Source organism: Orbicella faveolata, unplaced genomic scaffold, assembly GCF_042242905.1.
Source record: "Orbicella faveolata isolate gen_17 unplaced genomic scaffold, um_ofav_v1 contig_1, whole genome shotgun sequence".
NCBI lineage: Eukaryota > Metazoa > Cnidaria > Anthozoa > Scleractinia > Merulinidae > Orbicella > Orbicella faveolata.
The window spans coordinates 20,740,864-20,759,848 of record NW_028301536.1 but is presented as its reverse complement, the minus strand read 5'-3'; the positions used below and the strand labels follow the sequence as shown (position 1 = coordinate 20,759,848).

At 36.6% G+C, this 18,985-nt stretch overlaps 1 protein-coding gene across 1 annotated transcript; it reads left to right on the top strand.

Moving 5' to 3' along the window:
* Nucleotides 1–1,366: 1,366 nt before the first annotated feature.
* Nucleotides 1,367–18,940, top strand: LOC110066302 (2-Hydroxyacid oxidase 1-like). Its single transcript, XM_089294989.1, has 7 exons — nt 1,367–1,653; nt 13,237–13,386; nt 16,127–16,278; nt 16,783–17,285; nt 17,438–17,599; nt 17,844–17,913; nt 18,424–18,940. Exons 2-7 carry the CDS (start codon nt 13,244–13,246, stop codon nt 18,486–18,488), a joined length of 1,095 nt encoding a protein of 364 aa, XP_089151115.1. The 5' UTR covers nt 1,367–1,653; nt 13,237–13,243; the 3' UTR covers nt 18,489–18,940.
* The last annotated feature ends 45 nt before the right edge of the window (nt 18,941–18,985 follow it).

The following is an 18,985-nucleotide window of genomic DNA, read 5'->3' as shown; positions in this document are numbered from 1 at the left end:
GATCTGTTCTAGAACCAACCCAAACCACGTGCCCCGTAATAAACGGTTTGTTATTTCCTTGGAGGTCAGATTTTAAAGTTAGCAACTCACGACACTCACTGACTATAAAAAGATGAACATTTTCTTTTTTTTTATTAGGATGTGCGTCTCTTTAAGACATCACCTCTTCCCTAGTAATGAGGCATGCAGCCAGTCATCTCTGAACACTGTCTCAAAAACACGATCTGAATACTTATACGAATGTCAGAAATATATCAAAGCATAAAACGCAGCCAAAAAATTAAGATGGTGTCATACCGACATGGCAGCCGTCATTGCAAGAAGTTTCCGACGCAGTTTCGCGCCTCCTCAAACGTGGAAAACACCCTTAAATACCAAGCTATATCATGCTTATGGCGAATATAATTTTTGATGCAGAAAGGTGAAAAAGCGACGGGCTTTTGGCGAATATCGAAATTAAACAGCGATTATCGAATTTTGAGTGTGTGTGACGTCTTGATAGGCAATAAATAATAACTCGACTTAGACCGCTGACGGAGCCACTCATGTTTAATACACCCGATCCTCGAGCTAGTAACTGCGGCTGAAATCAGCCAATCAGAATGCTTTATCGCCGGTTCAATATTTTAATATTTTCAACCTTAGTTTCCACATTAGTTTCATTCTTGAAGTCGCTAAATAAATCTTTTACTAACTAGGATTCTCATTTTCCGTTCACTGTTTTCCCTTTCTCGTTCTGGTTTTTCTTCGATTTGCCCGCTCCCTCAACCTCGATATCAGAAATATATCGGATTACTCTGTTTGTCCCTCAAGGTAATTGACAATTATTTCCCTTCGTGTCAGGGACTAGTGGTGGATATTTACAGAGCCGCGAAGCGCAGCCTCGAGAGGTGAATATTTACCCTTAGCGACTGACAGGAAGGGAAATAATTGTTTTAGTATATACCAAACCAGTAGTATAAAATATCCACGAAATTGACTCAGAAGACTACAGGAAGTAAATTTGCACGTATGTACAACGGTCACAGCAAGAAAAGTCAAATGATTCATCAGGCGATCTGACAAGGGAAATCAAAGCGTGTTTCGTGTCTCTAGTGAAATTACAAATCGGCAATCATAGCGGGAAAAAGTGGTTTGATTCGTTGATTTGTCAAAACGTTTGGTTCAGTCAAGTCGGGGGGGGGGCTCTTTGGGAATTTCTGGGTGGGGATGTGCTGGTGGGACCCTGGAACCCTCAGCCTATACCAGAGCTAGTTCAGCTGAATTTTGCTACCCTATACTAGAGTAAACTCCCCGAATCCCCTTATCTATCGACACTGTTGAGGCTGATTTGCATAGATTTAAACTTGCCGATTTGATTTTTTTATATTTTTGAGTGGCAATTCCTGGTTTCCTTAGTCTAGATAAAATCTTCAACCAGCTAGTCAGTTTTGTGAAAAATTATACCCTATTCTAGACCGAAACGCTCTGATTTATATACCCTATCCTAGAGTAAACTGCTTGAAAACCATACCCTCCACAGCGGCACATACCTATATAGCCCATATATGGCAGTGCCCCCCCCCCCCCCCCGCCGCCGGGAGTCAAGTCTTCACAATTTATGCTGGAAGCTGCTGCCCAGAAGATTCACACTGAAGTAAATTGCTAATTGTGGTAAGCGACTTTAATTTTTGTTGTAGAAACTGCGAGAGCGTTTTCTAAAACTTTTGAGTAGTATAGAGAATGAGGGTTTCAGTGCTTTGGACCAAAACTGGCTTTCAACAAGCTCCACGAGTTAAAAAATACCTTCGTCAAGCTCCAACTCGAATAATGGTATTTTCAAGTTTTTTAAATGAATTCTGATGCTTTCTCCTCCCCTCATTCTCTATACTACTCTAATGAAATCACTCTTTATCCAACACTTGATCTCAAGCGGAGCACGAGCCTGCTTCTTGGCAGCGGAGGCTGAAGCAAGTTTTTGCTTGCAAAAACGGAGCTGCGTCGAGCAGGGGATGAAGAAGCAGATCAGCTCTAATCGCGTAGGCGGAAAGAGTCATAGCGAGGAATGAGCCATAGCTCATCCGCGAGCGGTTCAGCGAAGCTGAAATGGCGATGGAGCGATTTATAATGTGTTTTCTTACAAGTGACGATCACCATTTAACGATTACCATTTCATGTCTCCCAACCCTCTAGAAATTAAAAAAAGGTCTACCATTTTAAAATATATGTTTTTCAAAATATTTGCATAATCCATAGACACATACCAGACAATGACGTCGCATTTTTTCAGAAAGACAGGATGTCATTCTCAGAAAACAGGAACACATTAAAGGGACTTTCCCTCCTTTCCCCTTTCCCTTTCTCTTTCCGATTTCTACTGTCATCAAGTCATGAGACAGTCGTATGATTTTTTCAGCCAATCACAAGTTTCAAATTTTTGAGTAACGTTTATGACAAAGTTTATGACAAAGTTTGTATCCGTGGGACTTTCCCTAATCGTTTTCACTTTATTTCTAACACGTTAGAAACACATAATTGCATCAGACAGTCGTTGACCTTTTCATGTTTGACTATATATGCTAATAACATTTAAAAATAATTTTCTCAAGGTAATATATAATGAAAGCTCCCTATTATTATTGTAAAAGCTGTCAAATATCCATTCCAATCACATTAAAAGACGTTCATGAGAATAAGGAAATATCATAAGACACGTCTTGATAAATTTGTGAAACAAGGTATAATATTTATATTCACAACAGTATGTTTCAACATACATCTTCAGAGGTGACCGTTAGGAATAGAAGTAACAACTAAATTTCAATTTGAAATAAGTAACTAATTAACAATTACAATGACGGAAGCTGAGAAAAATTTGCAAATAAACAATGCAAACTAATAAAGATAAAGATTTTCGCTGCTTACATTATCATTTAGGGTGGGTTCTAATTCCCTTGACGTTTCGTATGTTTCAACATACATCTTCAGAAGTGACCGTTAGGAATAGAAGTAACAACTAAATTTCAATTCACTTCTGAAGATGTATGTTTAAATATAATCCAATATACGAATCCAAGCACTTACAAATCAAAAGATCTCAATAATGAAGATATAAAAGGCAGTTTTTATGAACCTGAATTGTTAAAAGCCCAACAGGATGTGTTCAGAATTGAAAAAATCATCAGGAAAGATCATAAGAAAAAACAAGCTTTAGTTAAGTGGAAGGGATATACTGATGACTTCAACAGTTGGAGACCAATGAAAGATTTGAAAAACATATAAACATTAATTGAGTAATATATATTGCCATTACTCAATATGGTGAAAATAATATAACCTATCTGTGATTATATGTCAGTTGTATGTTTTTTACTACATCTGTTTTGGCTATTTAGGTAATCAAGATTTAATACAGATCCTGGGTATTTAATTTTATAACAATTTTTTCACCATTGTCTTTTTCTATAACAAAGTCGTCATCAAATGTTTGGTTTTCCAATCGTTCGAAATATTCCTCACCACCATATTTATCTATCATTCGTCTGTAATATTCATGCTTAGTTATATATTTAAATTTATATTTTTCCTTAGTGTCTCTTGTATATGCATGTTTGAAACCATATTTTTTATCACAAACAAATTTTATTGAAGGATTATTCACATTCAATTTGTTTCCTTTCATAATATGATACTTTTTTCGTTTCACAATTTATTGCCTTAACAGGTTGTGCTTTATATGAACAATGTTTATTATGAACTGATTTAGTAATTTCTCTAATTGTTGTTAATTTAAGATTTTTTAATCTGTCATCCTTCATATTTCTGTTGACGTGAAAAATTGCTGCTTTTTTATCATCAATCAAGGCGTTAAAACATTCCCAGATGAATCTGCTGACTCCCATATTGATCTTTTGTGTTACATTTAAATAATATTGAGTTTTTGAAGAAGGATTATGACCATCCATTGGATTTCGTCTGTTAACATTTATTACTTTACCAGCTTTTGAGCCAGCATAGTTTTCATAAACAGGATGAACCTGATATTTTACATTATCGACTATAATTATTACTTTCATTATTACCAATATGTATATATCGTCTTCTCTTTAAATGATTATGTATAAAATACATAAAGTTATATGAACAATTTAAAATATGGAGAAAACTCCTAAAAATAAAAATAATTATAATTTGACAACGTCATGGTATTATTGTCCTGTTTGTTTAAATAATAAAGGTTACAAAATAGCTGGAAAGCATAATCATCTTAATACTCAGCTACACCAATGAAATGTAAATAATACGAAAGATTTTTTAAAAATGAAATAATTGAATTACAGAATGAAATAGAATTTTTAAAACCAAAAAACTGCTAATGAAATAACAGTTGATTTTATTGAAACGAAAAAACATTAAATTTTATAATGTCCATATGCATAAGAGTTTATGCCATTTTTTCGTATATATCTTTTATCATCAGAAGATGATAATGATACTCTATTTAGTTCATAACTTCCCAAATGATGATAATCTGATCTTATTGTCTTCATCTTATGAAACATTTGTTTACTATCCAAAAGAGTATTTTTAGTCTGCATGTTTAAGATCATTTTTAGTACTATTTTTTTTAATACCTTTGGCTGTTTTATTATTTTCACCATTTTCTTTAATGTCAGAGTACATTTTACCTCTGGGGCCAACAAATTCTGTTATTATTTGCCCGCCAGCTTCATCTTTGAATTTTCCAATGACTTTCTTATTTGTTTTATCATAGTATGGACTGTCTTCTGGATAATCAGAATTGTCAAATTTATCTTTATTTTTCCAAAAATCTTTATAAACATCTTTTGTTTGAATTTCATATATTAAACTATCAGTATCTGTAAACAATAATTAAGCTTTTTTACCATATTTCTTTTTGATATAATTATAATGAAAATCATACATTAAAGTCTTTGATATATCTAATATCGACATTCCTACATATGCAGGTTTATCTAATTTCAAAGTTTCTTTTATTTTATGAACAGCAACCAAATTGTCATTGAATATTTTTGATGATACAAAAGTAGGCTTACTTGATAGTTTTAACAATTTATCTTTATCAGTGACAAGTCTGACATCAACTCTTTTCTAACATTTTCCATAGTTTTTCCAAATACTGAATTGTTCATAAGTTTAAAGAAATCTTTTTCAAATGAATTTTTTGCTGGTTTTCTTTTTTCTGTATTAAGATCAATATAAGGTTTTAGCCAAGGAGATTGATCAAAATTTGAGAACCCTATGTACTTTTGTTAATTTTAATCCTAAATCAAGATATATTTGTAAATTACGATAATGTGGGACATATTTTTGTTTTTTTCTTAATGTTGGTATCAATTTATGTACTTGACCGATAGATATATTGAATTTTTCTTTTATTTGTTAACAATAATCTGAGAGCATATTTTCAGATACTTTAACTTGTTCAGGAGGTAATGGAAAATCATTATGTAAATCATGTAATTCTTTAGGATATCCAAGATCAACTTCAAGAATAAGTCCTGTTTTACTGTCATCTTTACACGTAGCTAAATTGGTTTTATTTATTTCATTTTGGGTCATCCATCTGAAATTACCTGTAGGCAGATATTGCGACATTGCATATCCGTACAAGTTAAGTGATATATTTTGAAGGTTTATTTTTATCGTAATTTTTCATATACATATTATTTCCTTCACCAAATCTATGAGCAATGTATGAAGTACCACCTCTCATACCCTTTTCAATAAACTGGGACATATCAATATCGGTCATTAGTTCTAATTTGATATCAATCATTTTCAACATTGAATCCCATGATGAGCCTGGACTTGTAAAATAATTCTTCTTTGGTTGGTAATTCAGTTTCAGTAAAATTTCCAAATGAGTCCATATGTCCGTATGGATAAATACCTTTCTTTGTCATTAGATCGAAAACTTTACCTTTGAATTTTTCTGAAGTATATTTAAATGACTCTTTAGGTAAATTATTCACTAGTTTATCCAAACTTGAACTCATGAACTGAAAACTGTCAATAAATACCAAATTGTAACCTAACATAAAAGCCATACATTTTTCCATGTTATTGGGAATTGCATTAATAGTCAGTTCTTTTTCTTCACCATTTTTATTTATATAAGTGTTATTTTTTGCTATTTTACCTATTTGTTGCATAATAAAATGGCTATCATAACCTCTTAGATTATGAAATATTACCGGTATTTTATTAGTTAGTTGGAAATTAAGGTTACAACTTTCATGTGCTCAGCCTCGATATTGTCCAGTTACATGGCAATGATCTCTTACTCTTTTATCTTCTTTATTGTATTTTTTGTTGCAAATGTGACATTCTTTTGCTTTCTTAAAATTCTCTTCATCTTTTTCAGTCATTTTCAGAGGCTTATTGAATTTGTATTTTATTATGTTTCTACAATATTTTACTTCATCTAACATTTTCTCCATGAATTTGTAAACTGCATTTTCACCTCTATAAATATTGAATTGGTTTTGTATATCGATCATCACATGCACAAACAACTTTATAGCCATATCCACAATCTTTATGATTTTGACACGATTCAGTATATGATTCATTATCATTGGGTTTACATGAATTTACTTTTTCTGTTATTGCTTCGAAATCTGCATAAATAACAAATGGTACTTTCAATTGTCTATTGTAATTCTTAAACATGATTTTTTCACCTTTCTGAGGCATTTTGACAGCTTGTTCACCATTGATTGCAATACAATCATTTTTGTGTTCATTGAGAATTTCTTCTGAGCTGAAATGTTGTAAACAGTATATGCAAAAGTGTTTGCTGTTTTTATGTTTCGTTTGATTGAACATAAATCTATTGAAGTCTTTGATTAGTACATAATGTTTACTTTCATTTTCAGTAATTAACAGTAGATTTAAATGATCATCAAATTTTTCTTTCGAAATATAAATTGGAAATTTTTGGTTATCTTCATATCCAAATGCATTAATGTTGATATTATTTTGTTTTTCAATTTTATTATAATCGTCACTTTTAACTGGAAATTCAGCATTGGAATAATCTAAATGTTTAATGTATTCTCTGTCAATTTTTTTGACTCTTTGAGGATATTTCTCTTGTGGATTCAAATGTCTAATATGACACCATCTGAAACATTCATTATCTTTATTTTGTAAGTTTATAAGACCTTTCATATGATGTCTTAATTCTTTTGGAAGTTGGATATATGATTTACCTTTCATTGGCTTATATTTAACAACATTCAAATAATGATTATCAATTTTATCGATCCTCCATCCACTACCTTCACTTAACCATTGACCAATCTTTTTTAAAATCTGTTCTTGAGTAATTTTTAATTGTTGATTTAAATCAATGATGTTCATAACAGTTCGAGCTTGACTATTAAAATAAATAGTTTTTCTTTTTACATAACGCTTAACACCTAAAATATCAGTTTCAACTTCAACATTTATATAATTTTTTTCATCATTAGAAACGTCTTTAATAAAAGTTACTTCTAGAGTTTCATTAAATTTAAAACTTTTGTTATTTTCTAAGTAAGATTTATTAAATAGTGTTCAATGGCATGTTTACTATTTTGTAATTGCATTAATGGATCATTTTTATTTTTTAAATGAATTTCATAAGTTTTGACTGAGTCTTTTAGAGCTTGTTTAATAGGCGTTATTTTCGTTCTTGGAGCTGGAATAGGAGGGTTTTTCGTTCTAGGTTTAGGTACTGGCTTGTAATTATCTTGAAATTCTTTTGGAGGAGGAATTATATTTTCCTCCTACTCTTGTACCATTTGTTTAACACTTTAACGAGGAGCTGCAACTGTTTTTTTTATATTTAATTCTAGATTTTGGTGGATCTTTCAATAATAGATCAATTAATTGTTTTTTGATAATTTATTCAATTCTGATTTATTCATACTCATTATAATAATATATTATATTATTTTGCGTTTATATATTTTAATTTATATTTCCATGATTTGTAAATTGAGGACCTATTTTTTGGTTTCTAAGGGACTGGAAAACATTAACTGTTTTATCTTTCAAATGCCAGTATAAGAAAATATAAAGGTCATTATCCAATAACAAATTAATAAGTTCTGATTTTTTCATTTTATTGAACTCTTCATCAGCACCATTTTTCAACAATAAATTAACAAGCTCAGAATTTTTCATTTTGTTCAATTGAACAGCTCCTATAAGCTTTTGAATCATTTTTTTAGACTGTTCACTTTTAGTGATTGGTTTAAGTTGTTGATTCTTCAGCCTTTCTTCTTTTGCTTTCTTATGCATAGCTCGTGCATCCAAATACTCTTTGCGATCTTTTTTCAATTTAGACACATCAATGTATTTTTTTACATTATTGAGTTTTTCTTTTGAAATTTTTTTATCAGCAATAGCATCTAAAAGTTTATTAGTTGAAAAAGGTACTTTATTAATTCTTTCATCAGTGATATAATTTTTGATACTCTTAAATCCTATGTATGACATATATTAATTGAATAGATAATTTCCATTTAAATTAGATAAATTTTGGTTTAAAAACCAGGTTGAATAATAACATAAGAAATTAACATTTGATTAAAAAAATTGGTGGAAATATTATTTGAAACATATAGTTTTGATTATGAAATGGTAATGGTTAAATGGTGATCGTCACTTGTAAGAAAACACATTATAAATCGCTCCATCGCCATTTCAGCTTTGCTGAACCGCTCGCGGATGAGCTAAAGCTCATTCCTCGCTATAACTCTTCCCGCCTACGCGATTAGAGCTGATCTGCTTCTTCATTCCCTGCTCGACACAGCTGCGTTTTTGCAAGCAAAAACTCTGCTTTAGCCTCCGCTGCCAAGAAGCAGGCTCGTGCTCCGCTTGAGATCAAGTGTTGGATAAAGAGTGATTTCATTAGAGTAGTATAGAGAATGAGGGGAGGAGAAAGCATCAGAATTCATATAAAAAGCTTGAAAATACCATTATTCGAGTTGGAGCTTGACGAAGGTATTTTTTTTTAACTCGTGGAGCTTGTTGAAAGCCAGTTTTGGTCCAAAGCGCTGAAACCCTCATTCTCTATACTACTCTTTTGAAGGAGTTGTAAAATCTTCCTGACTTGAAACCATGCTTTAACAAAATTTATAAATTTTGGTGTCTTAATCTCGCTAACCTCTAAGACGAAATTCTTGTAAATTGCAAACATTATTCCGAGTTACGTAGCCAATCAGAATGCGCCAAAAGTCTATCCTCTGGTTTGGTTTATAGTAATGAGGTTAGTAGTAAGCGGGGAGTCAGACAAATACCGGCAATCTGTGACTACTTTTGCAAGGGGTTAAAGTGCTCACAATTTCCCTGTATTTGTCTGACTTCTTGCTTTCTACTGTCACACGCCCCGCAAAATTCCCATTTGAAGATTTGTGGTTACCCTTTACAACCAAAAGAATGTCTGAATCAGGCAACAGTATTGAACCAAGTTAAGCAACGTTTTTGTGACAAAGCGGGCGATAGATATATCGCAATCGACGGCAAGTCATTAAAAAAGAATTGCCAAGCGCTTGGTCTTTGCGTGATTACCCCTGTGAAGCCTGCGGCAAAACGTTCACGCAATGTCACAGTCTTCACAAACAGAAAAAACAAACATTGAAAAGGTCCGGTAATACGGGCAACATTTTTCTTCAACTTGTCTCGCAACATTGTTGCATTGCAAGTTGAAACACATTGTTGCGCGTATTACCACGTTTGTGACCAACTTGTCTCTCAGCAAAATACAGTGTTGCAAGTTGAGGCAACATGTTGCGCAAAGTAGACTCGAGGTCTACTTTCTGCAACAAATTTTAGTTTTGCTGCTCGTATTACCACTGAAGCTACAACTTGTCTCCTAACAAATTTGAATTCAACGCTTGTGATTGGCTGTCGCGAAGCGTGGCAACGCGGCAAATAAAAAAAAAAAACATGGCGGACGGTGAAGACGAGCGTGAATTCGAAGTAGACCAGTAATTCTCGGAAAGTCATAAAGCTGCCCTGTACAAAGACATCGAGGGCTATCATCATGATAGTCTTTGGGACACCTCGTTTGTCCCTTCAAAACAAGCAGGAAAAAAGGCAAAAGGCTTGGAAGAACTGTCGCAAAAATACCACTTTTCGCCTAGCTACCTGAAACGACACTGAGTTTCATACTGAGAGAACTTCGCTGGCACGGAAAATTAAGAAGAAATTGACAGCCAGAGGTCGAAGTGGAACTTCGTCGAAATGCTAAATTATATTAAAGAAGGCGCCATCTTTATTTACACACGATTGACCAATTATACCTGTAGAATTCTGCAGCTTTGCAACACTGTATTTTACTGCGAGACAAGTTAGTCACGAACGTGGTATACGTAATACGCGCAACAATGTGTTTCAACTTGCAATGCAACAATGTTGCGAGTAAAGTTGAAGAAAAATGTTGCCCGTATTACCGGACCTTAAAGGGTTAGAAACAGAAAAAAAACACACCAAAAGAAGAATGCCCAGAATGCGTCAGAATGGTAAGCAACCGACTTATGTCGACATACCAAACGATATTGTTGACGCCATGAAACGAATGGACCCACGAGAGGTTGCCAATATTCTCTTCTCAAAAGAAATGTAAACGGAGACACTGCTATGCAATTTCGGGTGGTTGTTTTCCCGAGCATGAAGCACAAATTGTCGCATGACCGAGCGAGCGCATTCGTTAATTTTTTTTTGTTTCCGACGCGTGGGAAACTGCTTATGAAACAATGGATGAATTACACAAACAGCCTGTGGCTAGAACGCCGTTCTTTCTTTTGCGTGAATTCCTGAGTGCTGGAAAAAAGTTTAGCACTCGGGAATGTATTCAAACAAAAGAAGGGGGTTTCCCGCCGTTTAAGATTCGGAATGGAAAAAATGAACCGTTGCCTTGTAGAATGTGTGGTTGTGGCCGAGAAAGTAAATGGGATCTGAAAGAGATTGTCAATTGAACAAACACCGTCCTTTGTATATTGAGATGGAGGAAAAAAGCAGAAGCAGTCGTGGAGCGAGAATACCTCCATGCCAAGAGGGGTATGTGGACTAATCTGAAACAGACGATGAACGATTTGGTGACTGGTGCAGAAAGAGCTGTTGATGCTCTCTTTCAGTAATATCATTTGCTTAGGGTGTATGACCCTAAAGGTGCGCGGTGTGAGGAGTACAACCGCATGAACACCTTTTTGGAAAAAAGGAAAACCTTTTATCTGCAAGAACAGGGGCGTAAGAAAAGACTGTTCGAAGAATGCTACATCGCGGTTTTGAAAGAAGACAAACAAAAAAGAAAAACAGTCCGACGAAAAACAAAGTCGAAACGTTTATTTAAAAAAAGAGACAGGCAACTCATGAATCAAATTCTTATAGGCCGCGATGGTAAAGGAGTTATTGATCACGGCTGTGTAAATTCGGGCGATTGTTTATCCGAGCATGAAGCACAATATTCTTGCCCTTGCTGTCTTCTGAAGAGCTGGCAGCCGTGCACTCTATTTGAATAAGTGACAACCCTTGGTATAACACCATGGACCATTAGTTGACACGCCATCACAAGACAAGCGCTACTGGCCAGCAATCGAAGACTTTCAGGAACGAGACAAAATCAGCAAATGGCGCGACATCCAGCAAGGGATGTACAAGGTGCTTGAAGTCCAAGACCAAGGGTACAACAAATACGGGCCGTCGTTTGTGTTGCAACTGGAGCACGAAAACGGCCTGATAATGTTCGTGTGGGCGCCATCTTCTCTGACATATGGCCGTGTGCAAGGCTGTGTAGCCAGTCTGGCAACGGCCCCGTGCCTAACAGAGGCTGCCTGTCAAGCACTACTTTTATTTCAACGTTGAAAAACCTCACAAAAGTCCACTTCGTGTTAGACCTCTCGATTTTGTCAATAGTTGTGTGTTCGTTCTCTTGTTGATTCAAACATCTTTCTGCCACAGCAAGGCTGTTGTCTATCCAAGGAGAACCTCTTTTCTATTTACAGAAAGCCATACTCCTTTTGTCTTCGTTGTTCACAATTACGTATGAGTAGAAGTACCTTAGATAAAAAGCTGTGTTTACCTCTTTCTTTCAATTTACCTATAATAGAACGTTTTTTCCCAGTCTCCTACTAAAAATCAATCTCATGAAACGCCGCCCCTCTTCTACGCCTTCAAGCGCGTCATACAGCCTAAGGAGCTCATTCTGGTAGTTAGTGATTGTTTGATTTCCAAGAGGCAGATAGGGGTCAAACTCTTCAAGAAGTGCTTTACTTCGTGTTTCTTGCTTTCTTCTTGGAGGCGCAATTGGTTTGCCACCTTTAGAAGGCCTAAGCGGTTTCAGTAACCGCTGTTTCACTTTTTCTGGAATTGGTTCGTTCAAAATGTTTTGGACCACTTCGCGAAGCCGCTGCCTTTCTGTTCTTTTGGTCATAAATGGTAACCGCAAATGTTTAAATGGAAATTTTGCGGGGCGTGTGACAGTACAGTAGTAATATAAGCGGGGAGTCAGACAAATACAACCGTGAAATTGTGAGCACTTTAGCCCGTGCAAAAGTAGTCACCAGTTTGCCGGTATTTGTCTGACTCCCCGCTTACTACTAAGTTTAATGCTTTTTTAACCAATATGCGATGATCAGATCAAGTTACGCGTTAGCGTGCATGAATTTCAGCCTAGCGGGCTAGGCGTGCTATTATTGGCCAAGCATAAAGACCTTACCACCAGCGCGCTTTTCGTTTAGCCATGAAAATGGTTAACACTATTTCGGTTCGCCCCACCAGAAAAACCCAGAAAAATCAGAAGTTTTGAAAAGGGAGAAGTCACAAGTTTATTTTGCCCCAAGAATTCTCTGGTGGACGAACAAAAACTCATTTTCCTCTCGACGGAAATGTTCCTATTTTTTCTTTTTTTAATGGATCGGAAAGCACCCAAGGTTGATGTTGGAAACATCTGCCTGACTCAATAGACTCAATGGCGTCCTAGAGCTCGCGCGTTTTCGGTCAACGTTAAATTAGTAACAGGGAAAACTTGTCCATTATTGAACTTGAACCCATACGTACAATCAAATTCTGTCACCGTTGACCGAAAACGCACGGACTCTGAGACGGAAATTGAGCGTGACCCATTGAATCAAGATAATCGATCTTCCTGCATGGAATTTTCATTATTTCTGTGTCGAAACTAATTAATTAAATAAGCATTTCGCGGTTTTTTTTATCCAGTAAGAAGATGTCAAACTTTAGAGACGTCTTAACAATAGATGATCTAAAGAACTACGCTGCTACACACTTGGACAAGAATGCCTTTGATTACTTTTCAACGGGAGCCGGTGACGAAGTTACACTGCACGAAAATCGTCAAGCTTTTAAAAGGTAAAAACCGAATGGTTCAAAGTACTAATTAAGAGTCAAATGAATGGGTCATGAGCCATTGAGTTAACCTGAGCGTTATTCAGGCTCACCTGAGTACTATTTTGGCGAAAAGACCGAGACGGAGGGCTATTTAGGTCAACAGAAGTGCTATGCTAATGTGGTAAACTATTGACTCATTGACTTTTGTCCGAAACACTGTACCCACTTGACTTATTACAGTCAAACCTCTATTAAGCGGTCACTCTCCGAAAATAGCCAGGTGAATGCTTGAGAGAAGTCCACCGTTTAAAAGAGGTTATCAAAATTTAGCGTATGGGGCAAAAAAATTGAACAAGCTAAGAAAACAAAAGTAAGCACGCAATCTACATCATTGTTCGTAACAACTGTAGTGCGAAATATATCCAAGGAGTCCACGCACTCGTCAACAGATTTCATAGTAATGTTGTTTGTAAGGCAAACGTCGAGCGTCTTTGCCTTAAAGCGGATCATTGACAGTTTTGGCATCTCATTTATCATAATTTCTCGCAGGTTTGGGAACCGTTCTTCGCGCGGTCAAAAAACCCTTTCGAGCCTCCTTAAGGTCGTCTGTTTAACCGATTCATGCGCGCAAGGAGGTGAAATTTCACTCCCGGTTACTTACGTCAGCCTGAGCGTCGAAAATAAAAACAACTCAATAACTTGCAAATTCGCTTACATTTAAACGTTTTTTCTTCGTGTTTCACAAGATGCAAACTAAAATAAGTACAAGCAAAGACAAAATAAGAGAAAAACAGAAAAACAGGAGCAAACGAAAGAGAAAAACTCACTCCGTGTGGCTTTGTCTGATCTTACCGAAGTGTACTGGTGGTGTAAATTGCGCACGCGCTGATAGGGTAACTTCCAATATACATCGGGCGCACTTCCGGTTTCTTTAAATGGTAAAGGAAACGCGGTTTTTCATTAAATCCGGCCTTTTTCAACGAGTTTCGATTAACGCCAACGTTGAAAACATAGCTACGCATTCCTTTTTCGAAGTCATGCTTTATTCAGAAAATTAATAATTTTTCAATATTTTGAAATTCTCTCAGAATCTGACCTTTTAGAAATGAAACGAAATCTATGCATAGAGTAATTAAGATATTAAATCAATGAAAAAAATCCCGATAAAGTAATTTGCCTGGGAGCCTTTGCATTTTTTTCAGTATTAGTCACATGACCAAGGGCATGGTCTGATGACGTCATCACGGGTGTTACTGATCATGCAAAAGTTAAAACACATGAAATAAATCTGAACTAACTAAAAATAATTAGGTTATATGAGAATCAATTTTCCTTACCAACGGCTCGAAAAGATCAGTTAATGGGCCCTTAACAGACGTGAATTACAATAAAATTAGCCGATTGGGAAGTCCAAACGGTGATCTCGTTCGTTAACTAGAGGTGACCGCTTAATGGAGGTCAAATATACAGTAAATATGTGAAGCGAATTTCGAGAAATTGAATGGTGACCTCAATAGAGGGTGACCGCACAGAGGGCCGCTCGACAGAGGTTTGACTATTCATAGGACCTCGTGCCCTTCGCCTCCAAGTGCGATTACATTGTAATGGAAATGAAAAAGTAAAAGTGGAAAGGGTTGTTGTTTCTCCTTCATCCACCCCTTCGATGAGACAGCTTTCTAAATTTAGTTGTTTGTTAAACTTTTGACCTTTTTTATCCGACTCGAGTTTCAAGTGAAAAATATAATAAAGACGATTCGGTTCGTGCATTTTGTATTTTCACTATTTGTTCGGTTGCTGTAACAATCAAAATAAGCAGAGAGTTCGATCTGCCCTCGAAAGTGCAATCGGCGAGTTTTATACACTAAGTAATTTATGTTGAGAAGCGATTAACCTCTGTCCATCTCTCCCAATTCTAGCGCCTAGATTAATGATGGATCTCTACCCCTAATGTTACTCAGAAACAATTTTTCCCCAAGTTGTTTCATTTTTGCGCCAGTTTACAGAAAAGCTTAGTTTTCATCTTTCATTTCGCGCGGAGAAATGTTATAGCGCGCACAATTAACTTCTTAACTAGGATAGCCGGTCGGCCTGTGGTCTGACCCTGGGTGCCAGGGAGAGGTTACCAATGTCGCTCAGTACAAAGGCTAGGGAGAGGCAAAAGAAAGCGCACGGCGAACGCTGGGAAGCTTTCCCAACCGGCATCCCCTGCACTCTCACCTTGTCCCCTTTCTAACCCCCGGTCCAACCCCTCAACGGAGCCACTGGGAAGGACAGATTACTAATGCTGTGATGTTTGCTGTAATGCAAGATTAGATATTAATAGGTCACCACATCTTAGACTACTCGGCAGAGGTCTGAACGTTAAGAAAACTCGAAGTTAGTTTACAATGTTCTGGGATTTCACCAACACAGTAAGTCACGAAACGCAATAATGAAATTTTCCCATCGTAAGCGGTCTAGCTTACGAAGAAACGTTCCAAAATCGCTTTTTCGGGAGTTCCTTTATTTTCGCGGAACAGGGGGTCGGATTAAGCTCTATATTTGTAAGGAAACAAAGAAGAAAATCAACTTGACATGCAAGGTGCTATAGCTAGGTACAAACGTGCAAGAGGATTAGAGAGTATTTTCCCCACGACACTTCGAGTTGAATAGGTTATAGGGAGGTAAAAGAAGTAATAATTTAGACGAGTTTTGACCGATTTATAATTCTCTTTAGTTGGCCATGTTTTCAGTTCTCTGATGGTCCATTTGATTACTACAGGATTAAACTGCGTCCACGCGTGCTACGAAACGTTTCCCAGCAAGACATCTCTGTCACAGTCCTGGGTCAAAAGCTAAGCATGCCAATTTGTGTTTCACCTGTTTCTTTCCAAGCGATGGCGCATCCAGATGGAGAACTTGCCACAGTCAGAGGTAAGCTTGCAGGTAACTCAGCTGGTTTATAGTACGAAGGACAACCGCATTTGTTGTTGCAAAGAAAATGAGATTAATTAACAAAGGGGTGGATTTCTTCCAGGCACCAGTTTATTTCATGTTACTTCCCATCTAGCAATACAGTAAATACCCGCGTGTAAGAAACTACATTTTTTTGAAGTCTGGCATAGTAGTTTCTTGTATTTGGATACTTATTGGAAAGCTAGGCTATGTAGGTTCTTATTAGGTTCTTAATTTTTATGAAGGTCATAGGAGATATACCTGTTGATTGCCAGAAAAATAAATAAACTGAACATGAGTTGACGAGAGCCTGCTCCAGGTTATAAGTGTGCTTGTACTCATATAATAAAGGTTTTTTCGTAGTTTAGTTTTATGTATTTAGGCGCTTAATGCGACCAAACAATAAGCCGTCAAACATTGAGATTCAAGGCGGGCACCTACTCTAGTTAACACGTTTTCACGTTAGATATGTTTGCCTTTCAGCGGTGAAATCTGTGGGTACAGCTGTAGGCGTGAGTATATACTCCACATATAGCCTGGAACACCTCGCGCAAGACTCTCCAACCACGATCAAGTTTATGCAGATCCAGCTGTACACGGATCGCCAGTTTATGGTGGACTTGTTAAAACGAGCCGAGAAAGCGGGATATCAGGCAATTATCTTAACAGTGGACGTCCCGGTCAAAGTCTTCGGGAGACATAAAGACAGGGCGAATTTTTCTGTTCCCAAGCATTTGAAGGGATTTGCTAATTTCCCTAACAGCGAATCAAAAAATAACGACCAGATGAGCCGTTACGTCATTGCTGAGAGTGACAGTGGTGCTGTCTGGGAGAAATTTGATTGGCTTCGTTCGATGACGTCACTTCCGTTTGTTATTAAGGGAATATCGACACCAGAGGATGCTCGTCTCGCAGTGCAGCATGGGGCCCAAGGGATTCTGGTGTCGAATCATGGAGGGCGGCAGTTAGATGGTCTTCCTGCCACTGTATGTCAGAATGAGAAAAGTTCACTATTTTATTTTTATTTCTGTCAAAGAGCCCTGGCAACCAAGTGTTTACTAAATGTGACTTGTTTCTAGTTGTTCTTGAAGTACAATTCTTATTTCACAAAAAAAAAAAATTCTCTCTTGGATTACAGATTGAAGTGTTACCCGAGATAGTTGAGGCCGTCAGAGGAACTGGGGTCGAAGTGTATTTAGACAGTGGCGTGAGACTGGGAACTGATGTTCTTAAGGCCCTTGCTCTGGGGGCTAGAGCAGTGTTTGTTGGACGGCCAGTTATCTGGGGACTAGCTTATAAGGTACCCGAAAATATTTATTTATTTCATGGCAACAAATAAAGGTTTTCATGGGAAAAATTATTTGCTTTGTTTCGTTACAGAAATGGTTTTGAAATGAGTTAACTTTTCAATTTTGAAACATCTGTAAATTTTCAACTGTTTTTCATTTTGAAACAAAAAGTGACAAAACAGGACAGCTGCTACAAAAGAAACTATTAAAGGCTTTTTCTACTGAAGGTCCAACGTTTGGTTATTTCTTTTTCAGGGAGAGCAAGGTGTCTTTGAAGTTCTTCAGAAGCTCAAGGACGAGCTCAAAATAGCTATGGCCCTTGCAGGTGTGGAAACTCAAAACGTTCACATCACATGACTATCGTTAAACGGCAACTCAGCAGCCACGCATGCAATAAACCAACAGATCTCGAGACAGTCAGCGGCGACAAGCACTTGGCCTGTCTCGTATGCCAAATTCCTTCTCTAATTTTTCACAGGAAGTTGGATGACTTTAAGCGCCATGAGCCGACTGAAACGCGACTTCCTAGTAGCGCTACTGGACCGAGAATTGCTTCTGTTTCACTGTGAAGAGTTATGCGTCTCATGAGAAACTACTGAGGATTAGTCGGAGTCGGGTAGCCATTTTGATTTCATGTCGAGTAGGACTGGTAATCTGAAAGAAAATAACTGAAGATACTTAACTTACCGTGGGGGGAGGGGGGAGGGGGTGGCAACCACAACTCAAAGAATTTACGTTGAAAACCTAGTATCCGTCATTTTTTGTCTAGTGTACCATAGATCCATTTATAAGCTATATCTTCAAAAAAATTGACATCTTAATTTTTTTGTCTTAGGATGTGCGTCTCTCAAAGACATCACTCCTTCTCTTGTGATGAGGAGTGCAGTCAGCCATCTCTGATGCCAATGAAGTAATACCAGCTACCAATGCCATTGTCCCTTACTGTAGTTAAGAGTCTTTTTACCTCCAACAGTTGAAATCTCGATTAAAAAATCAGGGAGAGGATCAAAGAATGCATGCTTATATATATTTTTAATATCATCATGTGCTATAACAGGTACACAGCTTGATATTGCGAAAGCGTGTCGAGGGGCGGAGTCGTGTCGAAAAAGCTTTTCATGGACCTAAAATCTGGAGTTCACTTCTAAAAAAATCAGGAATGTAACTGTGCCTAGCTTTATGAAACATATACTAAGTACCTACCTAAGTTAGAATGTAACTATAAAAACATGTAACAGGTAATTATTTTCAAATCCTTTAGTTCAATTTTGACACGTTAGCCCTCAAAGCCAGCCAGGGCTTTCACAAACTCTAATTGAATCGAGTATCAATAAAGTATGTATGTATCTATAGTCTTTTTGCTGAATTTTTTTGGAACATCGATTTTATGTTGCTGA

Bases quoted from the DNA above. Each gene is read 5' to 3' on its own strand.
- LOC110066302 (XM_089294989.1), top strand. From the start codon at position 13,244: ATGTCAAACTTTAGAGACGTCTTAACAATAGATGATCTAAAGAACTAC. The intron at 16,279-16,782 runs GTAAGCTTGCAG...TTTGCCTTTCAG, and splicing joins AGAACTTGCCACAGTCAGAG to CGGTGAAATCTGTGGGTACA. The intron at 17,600-17,843 runs GTACCCGAAAAT...TTTCTTTTTCAG, and splicing joins TCTGGGGACTAGCTTATAAG to GGAGAGCAAGGTGTCTTTGA.